The sequence below is a fragment of the Sinocyclocheilus rhinocerous genome, unplaced genomic scaffold (assembly GCF_001515625.1).
Source record: "Sinocyclocheilus rhinocerous isolate Xijiao unplaced genomic scaffold, SAMN03320098_v1.1 scaffold315, whole genome shotgun sequence".
In the NCBI taxonomy this organism is placed as follows: Eukaryota; Metazoa; Chordata; class Actinopteri; order Cypriniformes; family Cyprinidae; genus Sinocyclocheilus; species Sinocyclocheilus rhinocerous.
Window position 1 is genome coordinate 431,609 of NW_015630423.1, and position 19,443 is coordinate 451,051.

At 39.5% G+C, this 19,443-nt stretch overlaps 1 protein-coding gene across 2 annotated transcripts in view; it reads right to left on the reverse strand.

Annotated features, from left to right (window-relative positions):
• LOC107740368 (teneurin-4-like) overlaps positions 1–19,443 on the reverse strand; it is a 263,631-nt gene that overhangs the window by 106,285 nt on the left and 137,903 nt on the right. The window contains exons 5-8 of one of the 2 annotated variants that reach the window (XM_016552793.1): positions 16,240–16,486; positions 10,942–11,040; positions 9,410–9,645; positions 246–410 (exon numbers count right to left, since the gene is read on the reverse strand). In XM_016552793.1, the coding sequence (XP_016408279.1) occupies positions 246–410; positions 9,410–9,645; positions 10,942–11,040; positions 16,240–16,486 (747 nt within the window). Of the gene's footprint in view, positions 1–245; positions 411–9,409; positions 9,646–10,941; positions 11,041–12,413; positions 12,489–16,239; positions 16,487–19,443 lie in introns of both variants that reach the window. The other variant, XM_016552795.1, reaches the window with a different exon arrangement.

Below are 19,443 nucleotides of genomic sequence, written 5' to 3' on the forward strand. Positions count from 1 at the left end.
CTCAAAAAAAAAAAAAAAAATGAAACGGTATTCAAAATCCATTTATCTAAGCGAAACAGAACATTCAACATGAAAATGTAGAGCAGAACTTGATTTTATCCATTGGGAACTGACTGTACCATGTATACTGAACATTCCATACTAGAATAAAGCCAAATCTGAGTGTGAATAACATACACAATACCACTGTGAACAAGGAACTGAACGCAATTGAACATTTGCGTTGACTTCAGGCTTGGACATACCGTCATCTTTGCTTCCTCGATCTGGAAACTCTAGACCTGTGTTGCCCAGAGGCGGCAAGCCCAGATCTGTGGGCAGATGTAGGCCACTCGTGTTGTCCTCCGTCAGCTGATATATCTGCCTCTGCATTGGCTGCAAATGCCAGTTGAGTCCGAAGAGGTGCATGGCTGCGGAGAAAGCAGCGGCAGATGGTAAATTTACGTGTGCTGGAGCAGTGATTACTGAGCATGTGCCTTGGTGTACATTATTGTAATTAAATTAGATTCACCAAGGAATACTATAGACATTGCATCAGAAAATTAACATCCTGAAGGCTGTGGGGTAATTAAACCAAGGCTGTATGAAAACAAATGTGTTTTGACTTGATTAATCTTTGGTAGTTTAAGAGCACCAAGAGAACCACAACCCATTGCAGCTTAATATGCAAATATGACGTCATGGCTGTTGTTGGATTTTCCAATGGAGATTTTCTAACTTAAATGTTGTTGAATTTAGTGTGGTTGAAAGAAGTCTCTGCATTTATTTGATCAAATACAGTAAAAAAGTAATACAGTGAATTATTAATACAATTTAAAATAACCGTTTTCTTTATTTTAAAAATGTAATTTATTCCTGTGATGCAAAGCTGAATTTTCAGCATCATTACGCCAGTCTTCAGTTTCACATGATCTATGATCATTCTAACATGCTAATTTGGTGCTCATGAAACATTTACTATTATTAGCATCAATGTTGAAAAGGGTTTTTGCTGCTTAATATTTTTGTGTAACCAGTGCTAAAAAATAAGAAATTAATACTTTTGTTCACACTGACAATAATAAAAACCATTATTATTCATTAGTATAATAACTGATAAATCAGCATATTAGAATGATTTCTGTGACTAAAGACTGGAGTAATGACTGCTGAAAACCAAGCTTTGCCACAACAGGAATAAATTACATTTTAAAATATATTCAAATAGAAAAAAAATAAAATAAAGTGCAATAATATTTCACAATATTGCATAAGAGCATACAGGATTTATTTTAAAAACCTATAAAAATCTTGGTAACACTTTAGATCAGGAAACACATATTCATTATAAACTAAGAGTCGTCCCTCAATAGACCTCAATGGTAGTTATGTTTAGGCATCGGGTAGGGTTGAGGGATCTAGAATATGGTAATAGTGTTCCCTAATCTAATGTGTAAAGTCTTAATTCTTTCAAACTTTTGACCAGTAGTGTATATATATTTCTTTAAGGCACTGTGAAAACAACAAAGAAGTTGTAAAAATGTTGTACAACCCACAGAGAAAAGCCAGAGCCCACAGGGCAACTTTTCTTTTCATCCCCATTAGCTTACTAACACCCCCCGTGGCTAAGGAGACAAGGAAATTATCAAGTCAGCAAGAACACAACAAGAGGTACGGATGAATGCATGAGCAGCACCAGAAGACACAGCGATATTTCACAAGGTCAACAAAAGAAGCAACCATTGGGATGAACTCTGGTGGCGCAGTGAACAGGGAAGGAGGGGCCAGGCATGATGGATCACCAGGACGAGAATGGTCAGGACCAGCTTAGCCAGGCAAAACCTTGTCCTGGAAGTCTTCAGTCAGCAGATAAAATGCCAACAAAAGGCCTTGGAGCTCTTTCTTGCACAGAATGGAAGTTCTAAGCACAGGATGTAAATAACCAAAAATGTAATTAAGATTGTGATGCTACAGTGGAATATAGGCTGCATATCAATAAAAAAAAAAAGTATTTACGTTACCGGTAATTGGAAAGTACACACTTTTGAGTATGCAGTAAGACAGTACTGCATTATTGGGATTCAATGACATATCATAAAATGCATTGTGCACTGTTTGTGTTTACATGTTAGCATGTAGCAAAATTTATTATTACTTACTATACTGTGGTTCGCTATCAAAAGATTCAGAGCAGCCTGATATTGCAACATTTGCTCTACAATTGGCTGGACTAATTTGTTAAAAGTTAAAGTTAAAAAGTGGAGAAGAAAATAAAAAATAGTACAGCATCCAGGCACTTCTGGCATACTAATATCAAAACACCACAATTAGGGATGAGATATTCTTACTATAGTACTGATAGTATGCACATTGGGATGCAGCCACAGTATGTAAGACAACGGCTGTCGACACAAACTATGGTGGACTATGGCGATGTTGGAGTCGATAAAACAAATGATCTCGAGCCTTGTCTCTTTCCCATGCTCCATTTCTCTCCCTACGTGAGTTCCCGTTTCTCCTTCGTAAGTACAGAGCTGGTTTCAAATTGCACAAGTGGCTTTCTCTGCCACACTCTCTTGACAACCTGTAGTGACAATTCAGGGCTAAAATTACTTTTCCGCTCCACTCAATATCTCAGAGAGGTGACAATGTATTTGTTTTGTGTAGCGGCAAAAATCTTGTCTCAATCAGGGTGAGAAAAGGTCTAAATGAATGATTTATTCTTCTGTCAAAACATTTGTGAAAGAAACATATAGCTGGAATAATTACCAGACCATCACTCAATCTTGATTTTTGTGTGACAGAACACTAAAATTGTTCAGCAGATTTGTAGATTAAATAAAACAAAAACAAAAACAAGGAATAAACTTATTGGTGCTTACAAGACACAAAGACAATGCTCATAACCTACACAAATTGTTAAGTAACAATGCCTATCATGCTCCTTGTAGGTATATAAAGTGCTGATTTAAACACCTTAAAAATTCAAGTCCAACCGGATGAATCAGGAAATGTTGTGAGTTGAAATGTCATGAGTTGAGTGTTGTTGTAGGTTGTTGAAGGATCTTTTATTTAAAAATAAAACCATACATACAGTATGAACATAACTAGAAATCGGGAAAAAGTAGAAGTAGTGGAGGTACAGTCAAACTAAAATTATTCAGACACCTTCAACATTTCTCAGATTATCACAGTTTATTCGCTATAGTTTAGAAAATGGTAATAAAATATGACAAGAACTCAGAGTTAAGGTCTCTGCACACTGAGTCCGAATTTTTCGTCCGAAATTTTCGCACGTTAAAAAATAATTACGACCTCACGTTGTGTCAATCACGTTTACACACTGCCTCCGAAACTTTTGTCCGTCATAAAAAAATTCGGACCAGGTTTGATTTTCTGCGTTTTCGCTTCCGTAGCAAGCATTTTGATAGGAAAGGATGACGAATACGAAAAAAACGGAAAAACGCAAACGAAAATTTCGGACTCAGTGTGCAAGGACCTTTAAACTGTGTCAGATCAAATTCATCTTGATAATGTCATGTGACTAAGAGAGCAATGCCTCATTGAGTAACAGCTGATTGGTTGTAGTGGTGTTTACAGAGGAAAAGATGTGCCTGAATTCATTTTCAAAGAAAAACAGAGCTTTGTCTAATTGCCTCATTGGGCCTTTGGTTGGATATCCTTTGTCCTGCTTTACATGTTGTAAAATCAATGATCCTTAAGATTCTGCAAATATGTGCTTGCCCTAGCTTAACCAGAAGCATCAAATTGGCAGTTTTAAAAGCCCAGCGCACAGCTCACAGACTACGGATCAAACTAGTCGTGACAAATGGAGAGTTCTGCTTCGCATCCTGCTTCGCATGTTTGGCCATTAATTAAAGCCATATTATGTGGTAACCACCACACATTTACTAAATGGTGAAAATGTGGTCTGAAAAATGATGAAGCCTTTGACAGGCATTGCCACGACGGATGAGAGTGGCCATCCTCCGGCTTACTCAATCAATAGCCATTTGGAAATTTGCAGGCCACGCATTTTGTTCAGATTCTGGCATTCCTGAAGAAAGGTCTGAATGTTGCCGTTACTTTTGCAAGAGAGCATTTGTGGAGGCGATAAAAAGTCGTGGCTGTCTTGAGAGACAATATAAATGCAAACGACCGGCGCCTCCGCCCCTGTCAGTACCGCTGGAATTGACTATGCCAAAGGCGGACAGACACGCTACGAGACAGATGGCTTGGTTTGTCATCACCCAAGATCGAGTAAGGCATTCCTTTAGCTCGCTCTCTTTTTCTGCTGCACATTGGTTGATTTGTGGCTCTGTGGGAGGAAGCGGAGAGTGTAGACTGTGCGCATGGGCAGTGGGGGTGGACAATCGAATCAAAGGCATCATGGGTCTAGGTGTCGTTCCAAATGTCCAAGTAATTGCTCCTTCAAGGGGCCCATCTTCCATCTGGACCCCTTTGCAACCTCTCCTGTCTAGCTCTGATGTAAAATACCTCACACACTTCCCGGCTACCCCCCGCTACCAAACCTCATTATGATTTATGTCCGAGCTGTCCCGGTATCTATGATTTCCAGAGTGCGTTGGGAAGAGTCCAGCTTATGAAAAATGTTTCTCCGGCTAGCCCAAACTCTTCCATCATCTAAACTCACTCACTCTCTCTCTCTCTCTCACTCTCTCTCTCTCTCTCTCAGCTGTCAGCCAGGCTCCCTGAGCAAGGAGCAAAGCATGGACAGGTGGAAGCGGACTAAGCTGGGTGTTTTTTAATGAGGGTCCCGCTGGAATGGCAAGTGGAAAGACCCCACGACCTGTTGAGAGTAAAACGGCAGCCGTGCTGAAATGCAAGTCTGGACGCACACAACGTCCCTGCAATCTCTACTTTGGCAGGCCACTTTGGCAGATCCGTGCAGGCCAATTAGAAAGCAGAAAGCTTGAATAAACTACTGCTTCAGTCTGAGAGGAATACAAGCTCATTACTGTTCCTCTTCTGTGATTCAAACCTTTGCAACACCCCCTGAGAAACAGACAACAACAAAAGACACCATCTATCCCACATTTACCTCCAACAAAAAACAGCTTTATCCCCGGACAAAAAAAAGAGGACAATGCTGGGATCTGGGGGCAGAGTAGTCACGGGTTGAGAAATGCCATTTCTTGCTCATCCGTCATAGAATGGACAGGGCACATTAGCAAGCATATGGTTAATTAATCCCCTTAGACACTTGAATGGATGAGCGTTGAACACCTCAGCTCTCAGTCCTCTCATTAGCAGTCTAATTACTCTGACATCCCTCCTGCAAGGATCCTGGTGCGCAAAATCTTTGGCACTTTTTGGGCAGCCATCTCATATTTGACTATGGAATCTTTACCAAAAAACTTATCTGAAGACAGAAAGGCTGATGTGAAGATGCCAGTCCCCACTTTGGCAAATTGAAGCGAGACAAACAAGATGACAGGTTTGAGCAGTGCCCTTGTTTTACACATGGTTAAAGTAGGTATTTGGAGGGTTTACATTTATTATAACGAAAGGTTGTTGAGGGATACTACATCATTTATTGAAGAGTTTGTTCTTGACTGAAGAAAATGTGTCTTTTTATAGCTTATCTTTAAGGTTACTCACTTGCTTACTTTCTTTGAGCACACATGGATTTTAAGCCCTTAAAAAACACAAGTAGGTGTCAAATCAATCTGCAGACAAACCAGTGAGACCTTGGAGAGCAGTCTTGAGTGTTAAGTTTCCCAAGTCATGAGTGCCTCATCTTTTCACCAAAACTCCCAGTGGAGCTTCATCTTTTCTATGTGCCTTCCTCTGGTCTCACTTCAAGTTCAGACTGTTAACTATAAATGAGAGGCAGTGAAATGCACATCATCAGCAAGTTAGTAGATCAAAAAGTCTTAAGTCATTTTTCACTTTCACACTGACGCTTAGAGGAATCTGTCAGGAGTGAATAATACCTCTACACTGGTAAGAGTGCGTATAAAATCTGGCCACAGAGCATGGACTTTTCCAGAATGTCTTGATAAAACAGCTTAATCCGGGAACTTGCCAATTTACAAGGCGGTTTCTGTCCACCATGATTCAACGCTAATTGCAAAGAAAGTTCCCTTGGGGCGACCTGGTGCTAAGTGTCTTGCTCAAGGGTACCATGGTGACCGAGCAGGACTATGACCTAACTTCCCAGTTGCAAAGTCTTCCACATTTTGGTTAAAGCAAGTCTACTCATTGTAATATAGGCTACCACAAGCCGAAACTTTGCTGTGACACAAACCCACAACCTACACAAGTCCTATAAACACTACCAGTCCTTTTAACCCCAGAACATCAATCCCTTGACAATCCAACACCGTGGATTGACAAAAATAAATTTGGCTGAAGGTAAAACTGAAAATGCATTAGGCTGATTGTAATAATGAAGAAACAAAGAGACAGAAAACAAAAGACTGGCGCTTCCAAGTCAATCGACAGTTAGAGTGATTGTCTTGTGGCTATAACTGAGGTTGCATGTTGGGCGGTACAATGAGGGCCCAGCACGTTTAGAAATGAACACAGAGGGAAGCTGATGACCTTCAGATGCCGAGGACATAATGGCCTTCTTAATAAGCATGCCACCACTGAGAAAATGGCACACCACTCCCAATTCTGCGATCTCACTCCTTTCAAGGAAGCAGTTCTTGCAAACTCCACAGAAAAAGAATAGGGGGGGGAAATGGCAAAACTATGCAGCAAGTCAAAAACATCTGTCAGGAGGTTTAATTGGTTCATTAGACAACACAGCTAGAGTTTCCAATTACAGGCCTACATAATTAATTGCACTTGAAATTAAATATATTTTCTCATCAGCTTTTAATTAAACGTGACCCCTTGTTGTTGATTGAATCCCAGATTCTCAGGGTGAGTTACGGTTTCATGCGTGTTTACCTGAGGTGCTCAGGGAGATGAGCTTGATTTTGGAAGAGGGTTAGGATGGGGTGGGGTGTCTGTAATTACATGAAGTGATTAAGATACATCAGCTTGGTGGGCTTCGCAGGGCTCCTAACAAGGTCAAAGCTTAACTAGCCCTCTAGCTAACTCAGAGAACAACTTCATTAAGCACAGTGCTTAAGTATTTAATGTAGACAACCGTATCTAATTTTGTTCCAAAATTTTGGGAGCTGCTGCCTACTAAGTAGACACCACACTTTTCAAGACAGAAAATAAATGCTCTACATAGGCAGCAATTCTGCATGGAACACAAATAGAGCATCTTGCAGGAAGCACACAGGAGGCATGACTCACAATTGATTGCTGCAATAAGTTAATGAGGAAAGAATACATTGCATACTGTACATAATTATTATGGGAGAAAAAAATTCTTGCAATGCCTTCTACCTCATAATTGAGCATAATGATGCACCTTTGAAGACAGCACAAAGACGAGTTAAAGCATAAAGACAGCTGCCAACTGTTTGGAACAAAGGCCCTCTCACCTGGAGGACATCTACAATGCCTTAAACCTTTAGGTAGGCAGCCTACTAGTTTTTTGAACATACAGATCTCAAAACATAACAAGCCACCGTATTATATACTACCTACATGCTATCTTCTAAAGCAGAATCCTAACGATTACTAAAAGTAATTTAAAACATTTTACATAGGCAGCTATTAAAGGGATAGTTCACCTTCAGTTGTTGGTCACCATTGACTTCCATAGTATGTACAAAAACACTATGTTGAAGGTGAACTATCCCTTTAAAGTCAGTCACAAGTGCACAAGAGTACCTTAAAACAGAGTTTTAAACAAAGCTGAGCAATTTTCAGCTAACATACATTTAATTTAGGTTTAAAATCAGGTAACACTATTTCGATAGTCCACTTTAGACATTCTATTAACAGTAAGTAACTTTGCAACTACATGTCAACTAGCAGTTAGTAGAGTATTAGTAGACTGTCTGCTTAATATCTTCTAACACTTTCTTTGTCAACATTCTACTAACCCTAAACCTACCCTAACAGTCTACTCTGAGAGTTAGTAGACATGTAGATGCAGATTAATGAGAATTAGTTGACATGTAGTTGACGTAGTTACAAAGTTACTTATAGTTAATAGAATGTCTAAAGTGGACTATCGAAATAAAGTGTAACCTAAAATCACTGTACAGAATCACAGAGTAGCAATTATGTTTTTTTCCCCCTTTTTTAAGTCAAAAATAGATGCATTGATGGATGGTTAGAGTTAATTTCAGTTCTTTTACACTGTATTTTTTTTCCTCAGTGCTGTGAAAAGCTGTTTATCTCTAATAATGAAGACACATCTGTGCGATCTCCATTTGGATCCACCTTGTGCAAATGACTTTAGACTAAATTTTTTCCCCCATATTTTCAACTTCAAAAAATATTATTTCATTCTGTGGGCTCTACGTGAGATTACACATAACAATTTACATTCTAAGCAGACACACATTATGCAAACCCATTTCATGCTGTCCTATAAAAGATATTGGGCTATACAAAACATTATTGTTTTTATTGATTTAATCTTCAAGGTATGGACACACTTTATTTGGAATTGCTAGACTAGCTCTTATCTTCTCACATGTACTTTGGATTTTCCACTTCTTTCATGGGATTTTATAAAACATAACATAATTACTACCAGGCACCTAGTAACATTCTGCACCACAGTAGTCAGTGTTCAGACTAATATGGTGCAAAACTAATACAGCTGTAATAAATCATGGACAGTTAATAATTCTATGTAGTCACTGGTTAACTCCATAAATGTTCACCACACAGGAAAAATCAAACCACAACCAGCATGAACTGCTGCTATGGCTCAATCATGTTGGCTTTATCTGTTGTCCATTATTGATTTGGTTCACTAACCAAGCTGAATACAGTTGTGGGACACTGAAATTTCCTAACAATGTGAGAAATCAATAACGTTAACAGTAATCTGCAGAAGCTGAGCTTTCAAATGATTGAAAAGTGAATCACATATAGCATCTTTATGTGTCGCTACTCTGGCACAATGTGGTAACACAAAAGTCATATCAGTCTCTTTCAATGAGGTGACATACTGATAATCATCAGCAGCTTGGATTCAGAGCAGAGGTGTTTAAATGACAAAACATTACTTCAGCCTTTACAATGATCTTTAGTATTACAGTAAGATTAGAATGTATAATGTATGTACAAATAACCCTATTAAACCAATCGAAGGTGGTTTGTTGACCATCAAGTTGGTTTACACTTGTCAGGCATGTCTGGCCTTAGAAGAGTTTTGGTCTCCTTTCAGATCAGCTAAACAATCATAAATCAACTAAGAGCTGCAAACCACCTTCAAGTTTTTCTTTTAAGAACCAAAAACAAACACATATGTCATTTCTGATATCTGTCACACCTTTGATGCAATTTTAAGAGTGGATGAGAACGTAGAGGGGTAACTTACCGATAAAGTAAGCCAACAAGAACACCAGGGTGATGGAGATGAGGATGGCACTGAGGGCGGCACATTTCCAGTTGCAGTGCTTATAGGGTTTCTTCAGGCTAAAGGCAGGCCGTGAGAAGGTGTTCCGCGGCAGGGGCCGGGGAGGGGGAGAGTAGACAGTGCTGGATGTCAAAGGGTATCCAGGTGAAGTCGTGCAGTACAAGGGCGAAGTCCCGCCAGGCTTGAACAGAAAGTGTCTGCAGAGACGCAGAAAATGCTATTGCTTATGTTCACAAAAATGGGACATTAGAGAGCACCGTGTGGTAAGTGTTTTCTCATCATGGTAAACAGTATCTGTAGAGTGTGTAGGCTTGATTCCCCGCACCGGTCAGTACTGCTGTCGCTAAGCACTTTTCCAAGCTGTTGCCATTGCCACATCTGACCGCTGGCAGCAAGACACACTGTGCCCCGTGGTGTGCGTTATATCGGAATTCTGAATCAATATCAAATTTAATTTAGAGCGCGAGTGACCACAGTGGATTCTTGTTAATACAAGCCCTCGTAGTGACTTCTAATTCACCTTAAGGATGCGTGTGTCAAGAAGCTGTGGAATATTGCAGGATGTACATTATCAAGACAGCTTATTCACTGTGGATGGCGTAATCTATGGTGAAGACATTGACTTTGAAAGCACTGTCAAGCTGTACTGACCAGAAGAGGGGAAACTCAGAAACAAACCACGTTAGGCTAATGAGGTACAAGAAAACAGAACAACAGACTTGCAAAAACTCTTAAGCCTACTGCACACTACAAGACAGAAGCTTTTCATGTTGGCACATTGCTATGTGCCAAAATTTGCACCAGGTTTGTAAATTGGTTTCGGGATTGTAATTAGCAATGCAAATAAAAATGAAATTGTAAATTGTCCATTTCTGTCGGAGCCAAAGCCTCATGGGCAGTGCTCCAGAGTTCGATTCTTGTCTCATTATTTCCTGATCCCATCCCTAGCTCTTCCCATCTCTCCTTAATTGTCCTGTCCCAATAAAATGCCTCTGAAAATAACTTTAAAAAAAGCCTTTTCCTGATTACTAGCATTAGGTTTGTACCTTAAATGTCACAAATGTGGCATAAAGAAAGAAAAAAAAAACACTATCAGGCGACTCACTAAGAATTGCGCTCTGTAGCTCTGATAAAAGAATAGTTCACCCAAAAAGTATAAGTATAATTGTGTTACCGTTTACCCATTCTCATGCGGTCTCAAATCTGTATGATTTCAAGGTAACAGGGTTCAGTCTTGTAGTGTACACTAAAGGACTTATTAACAGTTCATTTGAGAAGAATGCTAATGCATTCAGGGTTAATTAGAAAAGTTGTTAATTTGTGTTCAGAAATAATTTCTGTTAAAAAAACCATGCAATTCATACAGTAAGTGATGAAACATGTTAGATTCTGTTACAAATATCACTATGTAATGGAAAACAAGTGTGCACAGGTATCACTATGCAGCATGGCAAAGCAGATTCCGGCAGCTGCGGTCAGATCATGCAACATACCCATCAGTGTAAGCCCCGTCGCGGCGAGTTGTGGCCAGTATGTCCATCTCTATAAAGTTGTCCTGTAAAGTCTCTAGGAATGTCTGCTTTGCTATGTTTCTACACACAGGTGGAGAGATGGACAGATGGAACGAGAGTGAAACTAGCATGGAAGAGGGAGACAGATGTGCAAACACAAAAATGCGATCACCCGGCAACTTCCTGTAAATGGACAGAGTGGATGCGGAAGCCCCATCCTTCCCGAAGGAGTTTTCGGAAGCAAATACACATATAGCATCCGTTTAGGTGTATATGGAGAAACTGGAGGTGATTATAACCCTCTTGGACAGGCAGAAGTCTGTCGGGGGAACACGGGCTCTAAGGCTATACCGTGGATTATACACATACGGAACCCGCTTAGGTCTCAATATGGAACCCGGCCTTCCACGGTTACTGCGGATTCATCGTGAAGGCCCGGCGCTGGACGTTCCGCTGTGTCCGCTGCCGAGGGTGATGGAGGATCTCAACAGGGTCTACTGTAATGAAAGAAACTTTAGCTCAACTGAATGCAAAGGCTTGAATGGGCCCTGCTGTAGTGATTTTAACACTAGAGACAGGTCCCGAGAGGGTATAGAGGGAACCTCTAAGGAACCTGATGACGAGGTCATGCTTACCTACCGAATTCCCATTCACTGGGTCATGTTGCGCAGCAATAGCAGCAACCTGGACTTTGAGGGTGGAGGGAGACAGTTCGGCTGTACGGTTGAGCAGGACCGGAATGCGAACAGCACGAAGTGATCTCAGAACCTTCCGACTCCAAAGGAGGAGGTGGCGGGCGAGTTGCGACATGCGACGGGACGTGACTCGGAGTGACCGACTGAAAAGGAACAAAAACAAAACCTAATCTAAACCTACTGTTCTTTAGCTATTAACCGACAACATCAGAGAACAGACAGCGGGAGAATCTTCACATCAAATAATATTTTTAAAAAACAACTCCTCAGTCTGGCAAGACTGATGTTGAACAAAACTAGATCAAGCAAAAGTAGATCTTTACCATTATCTTTTACAAAGCTGTTTATATTGGAAACACCCATTGCAATGAGTATTTAATTAAACAACAGTTCGGTCCCAACCTCTAATCTAGTTGTAAGGGTGCTGATGTTTTGTATAACAGCACAAAGGCATCTCTCCCAGCATGTGGGAAAACGTTTTAAAAGTTAAATTGTTTTGGAAAGGTACAAGAAAGTGATGCACTGTGGTTTAAATAACATAGCTAGTTATGAAAACACTCGTCTCTCAAGTCAGTTGAAATGTGGGTTGGTTCTGAAAGAAGTCCACAGGTCCCACAGCTCGGCACCAGCACTATTTCGGTGGAAGTGGGCAAACAGAGACATCCTTATGGAACTAAAGTGCTGTGTGGGGGGTTTTATCCCCGTGAAACCCGGCACGCCACACCCGAGAGCGCTCATGCTCTTTTACCACACATGTACCTTGTGTTGTACGACCCATGCCCCTCTCTGCAAGCGTCCTGTTCTTCTCTGATAAACATTAGAGTATTCTGGCTCCTTTATAATTGTGGTTAGAAGAAAACAAAGCATTACTTTTCCATTCACTTCTTCACGTTATTTGTGTTTAAGGGGCTGACAAAACACTTTTCGGAAAGAATCACACATTACACTGACAGAATTCTCAAGTGGTTACTCTAAATCCTGCTTTAAGATGTGATTTTTTTGCAGTTTTTAAATAATAAATGGTTTCATAAAGCAGAGGTTTATTAACATTCAGAGAGGAACTCAGTGTGCATTCAGTGAAGCATGTCTGCTGTAGCTCCGTGCCCCCTGAGACGGCTGTTCCATAAGGGGAGACTGAGATAATGCAATGGAGAAATGAACCGTCAACATGCATTGGGCAGGCGCAACACCTTCAATTCAACAAGAGAAAATGTTTGTTTTCTTTTCTTCAGAGCTGTTCCAGACTGCCTGCCTGCTCGGCTGATTGTCTTTGGCCGGCTTATGTACATTTGTTGATTTGCTCGGGCATTGGGAGGCAAATTAAAGTTTTAAACGAAGACGAGAAGGGTCCAGAGGCCGGTTTGGAGGAGTCAGAGAAGAAAACATAAAAGCAGCCAATAAAAGAATGGCATTGCCTGGCTCTCGTCCAATGGGAGGGCTTGGTAAGCCTATATATCCAGGGACTCATCCAAGGCCCAGAGGCCAGTTTGGAGGAGTCCGAAAAGAATACATAAAAGCAGCCAATAAAAGAATGGCACTGCCTGGCTCTCGTCCAATGGAAGGGCTCGGTAAGCCTACATATCCAGGGACTCATCCAACCCATTCCAGCCCGCTGTACAAAAGTCGTGAGAGGGAACCATTACAAAGCCATTAGCTAAAGCCTAAATGACAGGCCATCTTTCACTGCCCTTGTGGATATTGCTAATGGTTCCAATTTCATCAGAGGGATTCAGATAATTGATCACTCTTTTTTTAGATAGGAGGGAGCTGTGGAGGGTGGGGTGTGATGTCACTGATTTACTCGGTTTCCGCCACTCTTCTCTTACCGCAGATCGGCTGGCGTGACCATCTGTTTCCCTCTCCCATGGGAATACCTGGTCCAGATTAAAGTTTGGGGAAATCCATGATGTTTAATCAGTCATTATGTTGCTAACTGTCCCTCCGCAAATTCAAATTAACATTCATTTTCCTGTTGAGTGGACCGTTCACACCCATGCTGGTCACAAACGCATCAAGATGACAAAGAAACAGCGCATTTCCGAGCAAGTGCCTTAGTTCTTATGCTTATTATTAAACAACATAAATGTTAGGATACTTTCATTTTGATTTGGAGCAGTGGTTATGAGGGTCTATGTGAAGATAAGGGACCATGTCAGTGATGTGGGTTTAAGTTTGGCCTGCAATGTTTTTTTTTTTTTATCCTACCGCCACCATCATTTCCTCATACTCTCTATTACACTTATCCAAATGAAGCAAAAGGTCTGGGTTATATCATATTTTACTACAAAATTATTGAAAAAAAAAAAAAATCAATATTTTGTGAAGTATGAACACAAATAAAGCTCAGTTTAGGATCATTCGAGAAACATTACATGCATTGTATCGAGAAAATATCACTCATTACTGTAATAAAGTATAATGAAAACAAACCTGTGCAGACAATGTTGCTTTCTTTTTAAATCAAATTCAGCATTCATACATACAGTAGTACAAAAAAATATATACTTTACAAAATAGTATTTCGTAAATTTATAATAATATACACGATGTATTATATAACCATAAAAATGCTGAAAAAATGCATAATTATATTTATTCATTTTAGTAAGTCACATATTTTTTCCAGCATTTTTTATTTTGTAATGACATAACAACCAGACAATTTATTTTTTTTGGACAGTTTTCTTGAGATTCACCTGTCGTATAAAACTAGGTAAGAGGCTCCACAAAAAAAAAAAAAAAAACCTTTAACTCTGCAATCCCAACAGTAAATCATTGCCGTTTTGAGATTCGAGACCTGTGTTATACATATCCGAAAAGCCTGAAACTTTCACAGCAGCTGAAATAAATATGAGCCATTTGGGTTGGCTGGCTTAAGCAGTGCAGGAGGTGGAGGTAATCTGAGTATCAGTATGTATCATTTCTCTTCAGGTTGGTCTGACAGCCCTGATTTGCCTCCGCCATGCATGAGGAGCAGCCTGTGCAATGCAAACAGACATCTGAGAGGTTCTTGACTGATCTCCTCCACGCAGGTGCCTCAGATAGAAGCAAACAGAGCAAGGGCTGATGGGAGATAAATAAGGAGCTGAGTTTGTAGCAAAGCCCCCTTCAGAACCTTGAGAGAATTCACCCATCTGATGCATTTGGGCTTGAGATATTAGATCAGCAACACTGTCCGGAAAGCCCAGAAAAAATAAAAAAATGCTTTTCTCTTGTTGTATATTTAGTCATGTTTTAAACGCATTCTGGCCTGATGCAGGAATTTATGCAGAGCGTAAAGCTTCATTTAATTCTCAATTCAGCTAAACACTTTTTTTAAGGTCATTCCTACTATCAGCACATTTTATGTCCAATCATACTGTATTTTCATTAATACATAAATATAGGGAAATAAAGCTAGAAATTAAAAACTGGCTATTAACAAATGTACTTAATTAATTTATATAAATTCATGATGTTAATTAATTTATAATTAATTAATTTCCCTGATCTAGTTCATTAGAATGTTTCAAACAAAACACTTTTTAATTGAAAATATTGTTTTAATTGTCAATTAATATTTCCACTATTGCTTTCCACCCTGCTAGTCTTTCGTAAAATCCCTTTAACAAAAGTCTGTTGCTTAATGACATCGGTGTCAGGCGGTGAAACAATTTTTGGTGGGAAACCTATTAAATAATATATTAAAAATGTATCATATTATATAAAATATTAGAAATGTGTAGAACAATATTTAAAAAAAAAAAAATTACTTCAAGCTGACACCTCAAGTAAGCTAACTGGTTAACTTTGGCTCTTTATTTCCATCCTATTAGGTTACATTCACTATGTATTAACACAATTTCTGCATTTTAAATAGACCAGAGCCTTTTGAAAGTCTGGTATATTGTTTTACAGATATATTTAATTAACTTCCAGCACATGTTCAATGTATTTACAGTTTTTTTTCAACTGCTTACACACAAAATCTTTACTTGTCACACCATTTCTGAAACCTGACACAAACACCAGAACCACACACCAAATCTGCAAAACCATACACTAATTCTTAGCCTTTGATTCAGTTTTCAATTTCATAAAACACTTTTTGCAAAACACAACACACAATTCTCTATGTAACACAAAAATCTAACAGGAATTAATATCATGGCAAAGGTATTGCCTTTGAGATGTGTTTGTGATGTTTTGAATGCAGTGCTTCATTTTGCAAAGGATTATGAGGCATTTTGCATTTTGTGTGTGCAATTCGTGGATTTGTGTGTAAAGTTTAAAAAAAAGAGGCTAAGTTCTGAAAATGTCTGTAAGCCGTTGTCTGAAACATCTAAAGTCTGAGACATCAAAAGGTACTGCATAACAGGAAAGACCCATTAAACTATATTGTGCGTCAAATAGAGCTAAAAGGCTACATAAAGACTCATTAAGAGTTTAGTTGATCTTTTAGGCAGATACAAACAGCATTAAATGCTTCATGCAGCCAGCATATGCATGCCGTATGCATTATAAACGTCTAATTTAGAGTCACTCAATTCTGTTTGACTATTTCATTAGCCATTTTACCACGAGAAGATCACAGCACCAAACGTACCTGGTCTCTAGAGGAACGTTGCTGTTGAGAAGCCAGTTGTCCTGGGCACTGCCTGAGTCCTGGGCACTTGTAGGACCCTCATTGGGAGCCGAGCTATCGGTGGGCGCCGGGCTTGGGTTACTGCGCTGGGTGTAGTTGCTGCGGCTCAGAGAGCCAATGGAGGCGGCGTGATGCTGACTAGGGGAGTGGGAGTGCGACAGGGGCAGCGGTGGCGTCCGCAATCGAGAGTGGTTCTGGAACGAGCCCTCTGAAACGACAGAAACAGCCTTATCAGCAACTAAATAAATGAAACTACTGCAGTGTTCATTAGCATGTGCTGTACAGACATTTGTCTCTAATGTATTTCTGATACTGCACAAGTAAACAAGTCAATTTTCATTATCCAACGTTTTACTGGAAATGGTATAGTTAACTGCTTAGGCAGCAGTACCAAAATTGTCCTCTAGGGGCGCACAAGAAAATGATGGTAATGGCAGAATACAGCAGTGATTTTCTGCTAGCGGCTGCTCGAGCAACACAGCAAAAAATTATCCCCTATATCACTTTCTGACCAGTCTTTTGTAAAATCCCTTTAACTAACAAAAGCCAGTTGCTTAATGACAGCATCCTCCAGGAAGTGACATCAATTTGGCAGGAAACAACAGAACAAACATCAATAAGCATTCTGTGAAGTTTAGTGGTATGAATTGGGTTGTCTTACTACGAAACATCCCATCCTGTTATATAAAATATCCGAAATCAGTATAATAATATAAAAATGTCAAAACACTGTAAAAAAAGTATAATAATAACTTGAAATTGACACCTCACGTAAGCTAACTTTGGCTTTTTATTTCCATCCTTTTAGATTTAATTTTTTAACTGTCTCATTATAAAGTTATAATTAACAAGCTCAAGATTGACCAGAGCATTTTTTTTTTTGAAATTCTGGTATACTGTTTTACATAAATACTTCATTAAATTACACTAAGAAAAGTCTGTATAAATACAGCCTAATGTACTGTGTTAATACGTCTGACACATCTTCTGATTACAAAGGCATTTGTTGCCAAAAAGCCCCATCCATATTTAGAATTGGCTAAACAAGTAATCTACATAGTGTGAATTAGATATCGAGGCAAGGGACATGCAACACAGACATCAATTTGCAGTTCTTTTATTTGTATATGATTCTAACAAATACCATTAATGGTAATGCTAATGGAATAGCTAATTGCTTTGGACAAATGCATCTGATAAATGCATAAATGAACACGGAATTGGTAAACTCTGTACAATGACAAAATGTGGAAATTATGTGGTTAATGTGTAAATTAGTTGATAAGTGTGATTACGTCTCTTGTATTAGAATTAAAGAGAGAAGGTTACTTGGGTAACAAGTATAACTAGACCCTTGTCAAAGAAAAGTTAAAGATAAGACGTTGTCTTAAAAAGAGACACCTAGCATACTACTTACTATTCTGTGTCACATCCAAATAGTGCTTCGGCTTCTACTAACAGCTGGAATCTCACAAACACTCATCAGGCAAAATACGCTGTTGACAATCTGTCATTATCAAGTAGACTGAATTACCCTCGTCAACCTGTTTGAAATTCACGCCATGATCAACTGCAGTTTGTGCGGATGGACCCGACAAGACAGCTTCAGCTTCCGACAAAGCGTTTGTCTCCTAAAGTCACTTTGCGTCATGGGAGATGGGGGCTATCAGACATGAGATTGTGAGCATCAGATTGTGGCAATCCAGACGCAGATAAAGACCCTTGTGTCCTTGTGCGCTCCAAAGCCATTAATTTCCATATCCGCTAAACCATTCATCAATCAATAAACTAGCGCCTCATTGCGCTAAGAACCCTTACTTAACAAGAACAAAGCAGTTTCATTTTACACCTGTCGACAACACTCAACGGCCTCTTTACTGAGAGCTTAGGCTGTTGCTAAAGTTGAGGCTAATGCCCTAAAGATGTTTTATTTACATTTATTTTATGAGCAACTTTCATTAGTTAAGAACACATCGCTAATGCGTTAAAGATTGTAACACAGTTCGTAGTCACGGGAAGGAGGAGGCGGGAACCGGCGAACGTTTAAAGACTTTAATAAAATAAACAAACACAAAATGAAAGTAAAGCGGCAGCCCCTCGAGTTTGTGCGGATGGACCCGACAAGACAGCTTCAGCTTCCGACAAAGCGTTTGTCTCCTAAAGTCACTTTGCGTCATGGGAGATGGGGGCTATCAGACATGAGATTGTGAGCATCAGATTGTGGCAATCCAGACGCAGATAAAGACCCTTGTGTCCTTGTGCGCTCCAAAGCCATTCATTTCCATATCTGCTAAACCATTCATCAATCAATAAACTAGCGCCTCATTGCGCTAAGAACCCTTACTTAACAAGAACAAAGCAGTTTCATTTTACACCTGTCGACAACACTCAACGGCCTCTTTACTGAGAGCTTAGGCTGTTGCTAAAGTTGAGGCTAATGCCCTAAAGATGTTTTATTTACATTTATAAACAACTTTACCTTCAGTCGCTAAAGCTAACATGCTAAAGATGCTTTATTTACATTTATAAACAACTTTACCTTCACTCGCTAAAGCTAACATGCTAAAGATGTTTTATTTACATTTATTAGGGTGACCATACGTGCCATTTTCCCAGGACGCGTCCTGGCCAGGATTTGTTTTGGCTTTGTCTCTCTCGCCCAACACTGTCGTCACTCCTCCTTTTATCCTTCCGGAGCTCCTCCGTGGGACTCGCTCCGTTCCCACGGCTCTCGGCCCCGCCCCTCTCGTCACAAAGATGTTTCGAGATTTATGAACAACTTTAATTCACGTAGAGCTAATGTGCTAAAAATGTTCATGAGCAACTTTCGTTAAAGGTATAGCTAATGTGCTAAAGTTGTTTTTTCATTAACAACTTTAATTTGTTAAAGGTATGCCTTATGTGCTAAAGATGTTCTATTTACATTTTTGACCAACTTTAATTCATTAAAACTATAGCTAATGCGCTAAAGATGTTTTATTTACATTCGAAAACAAGTTTATCTTCTTTTTTTTTTTTTTTTAAATGCTTACCAAAATGCAGATAGTACAAAGTCCAAAACACACTTCTGAGAACATAATTCCACAATCTAGGTATGTGAAAAATGCTAAAAAAAAAATTGGTGTCTACCAAATATGTAAATATACTATATGCAACAGCCTTTTA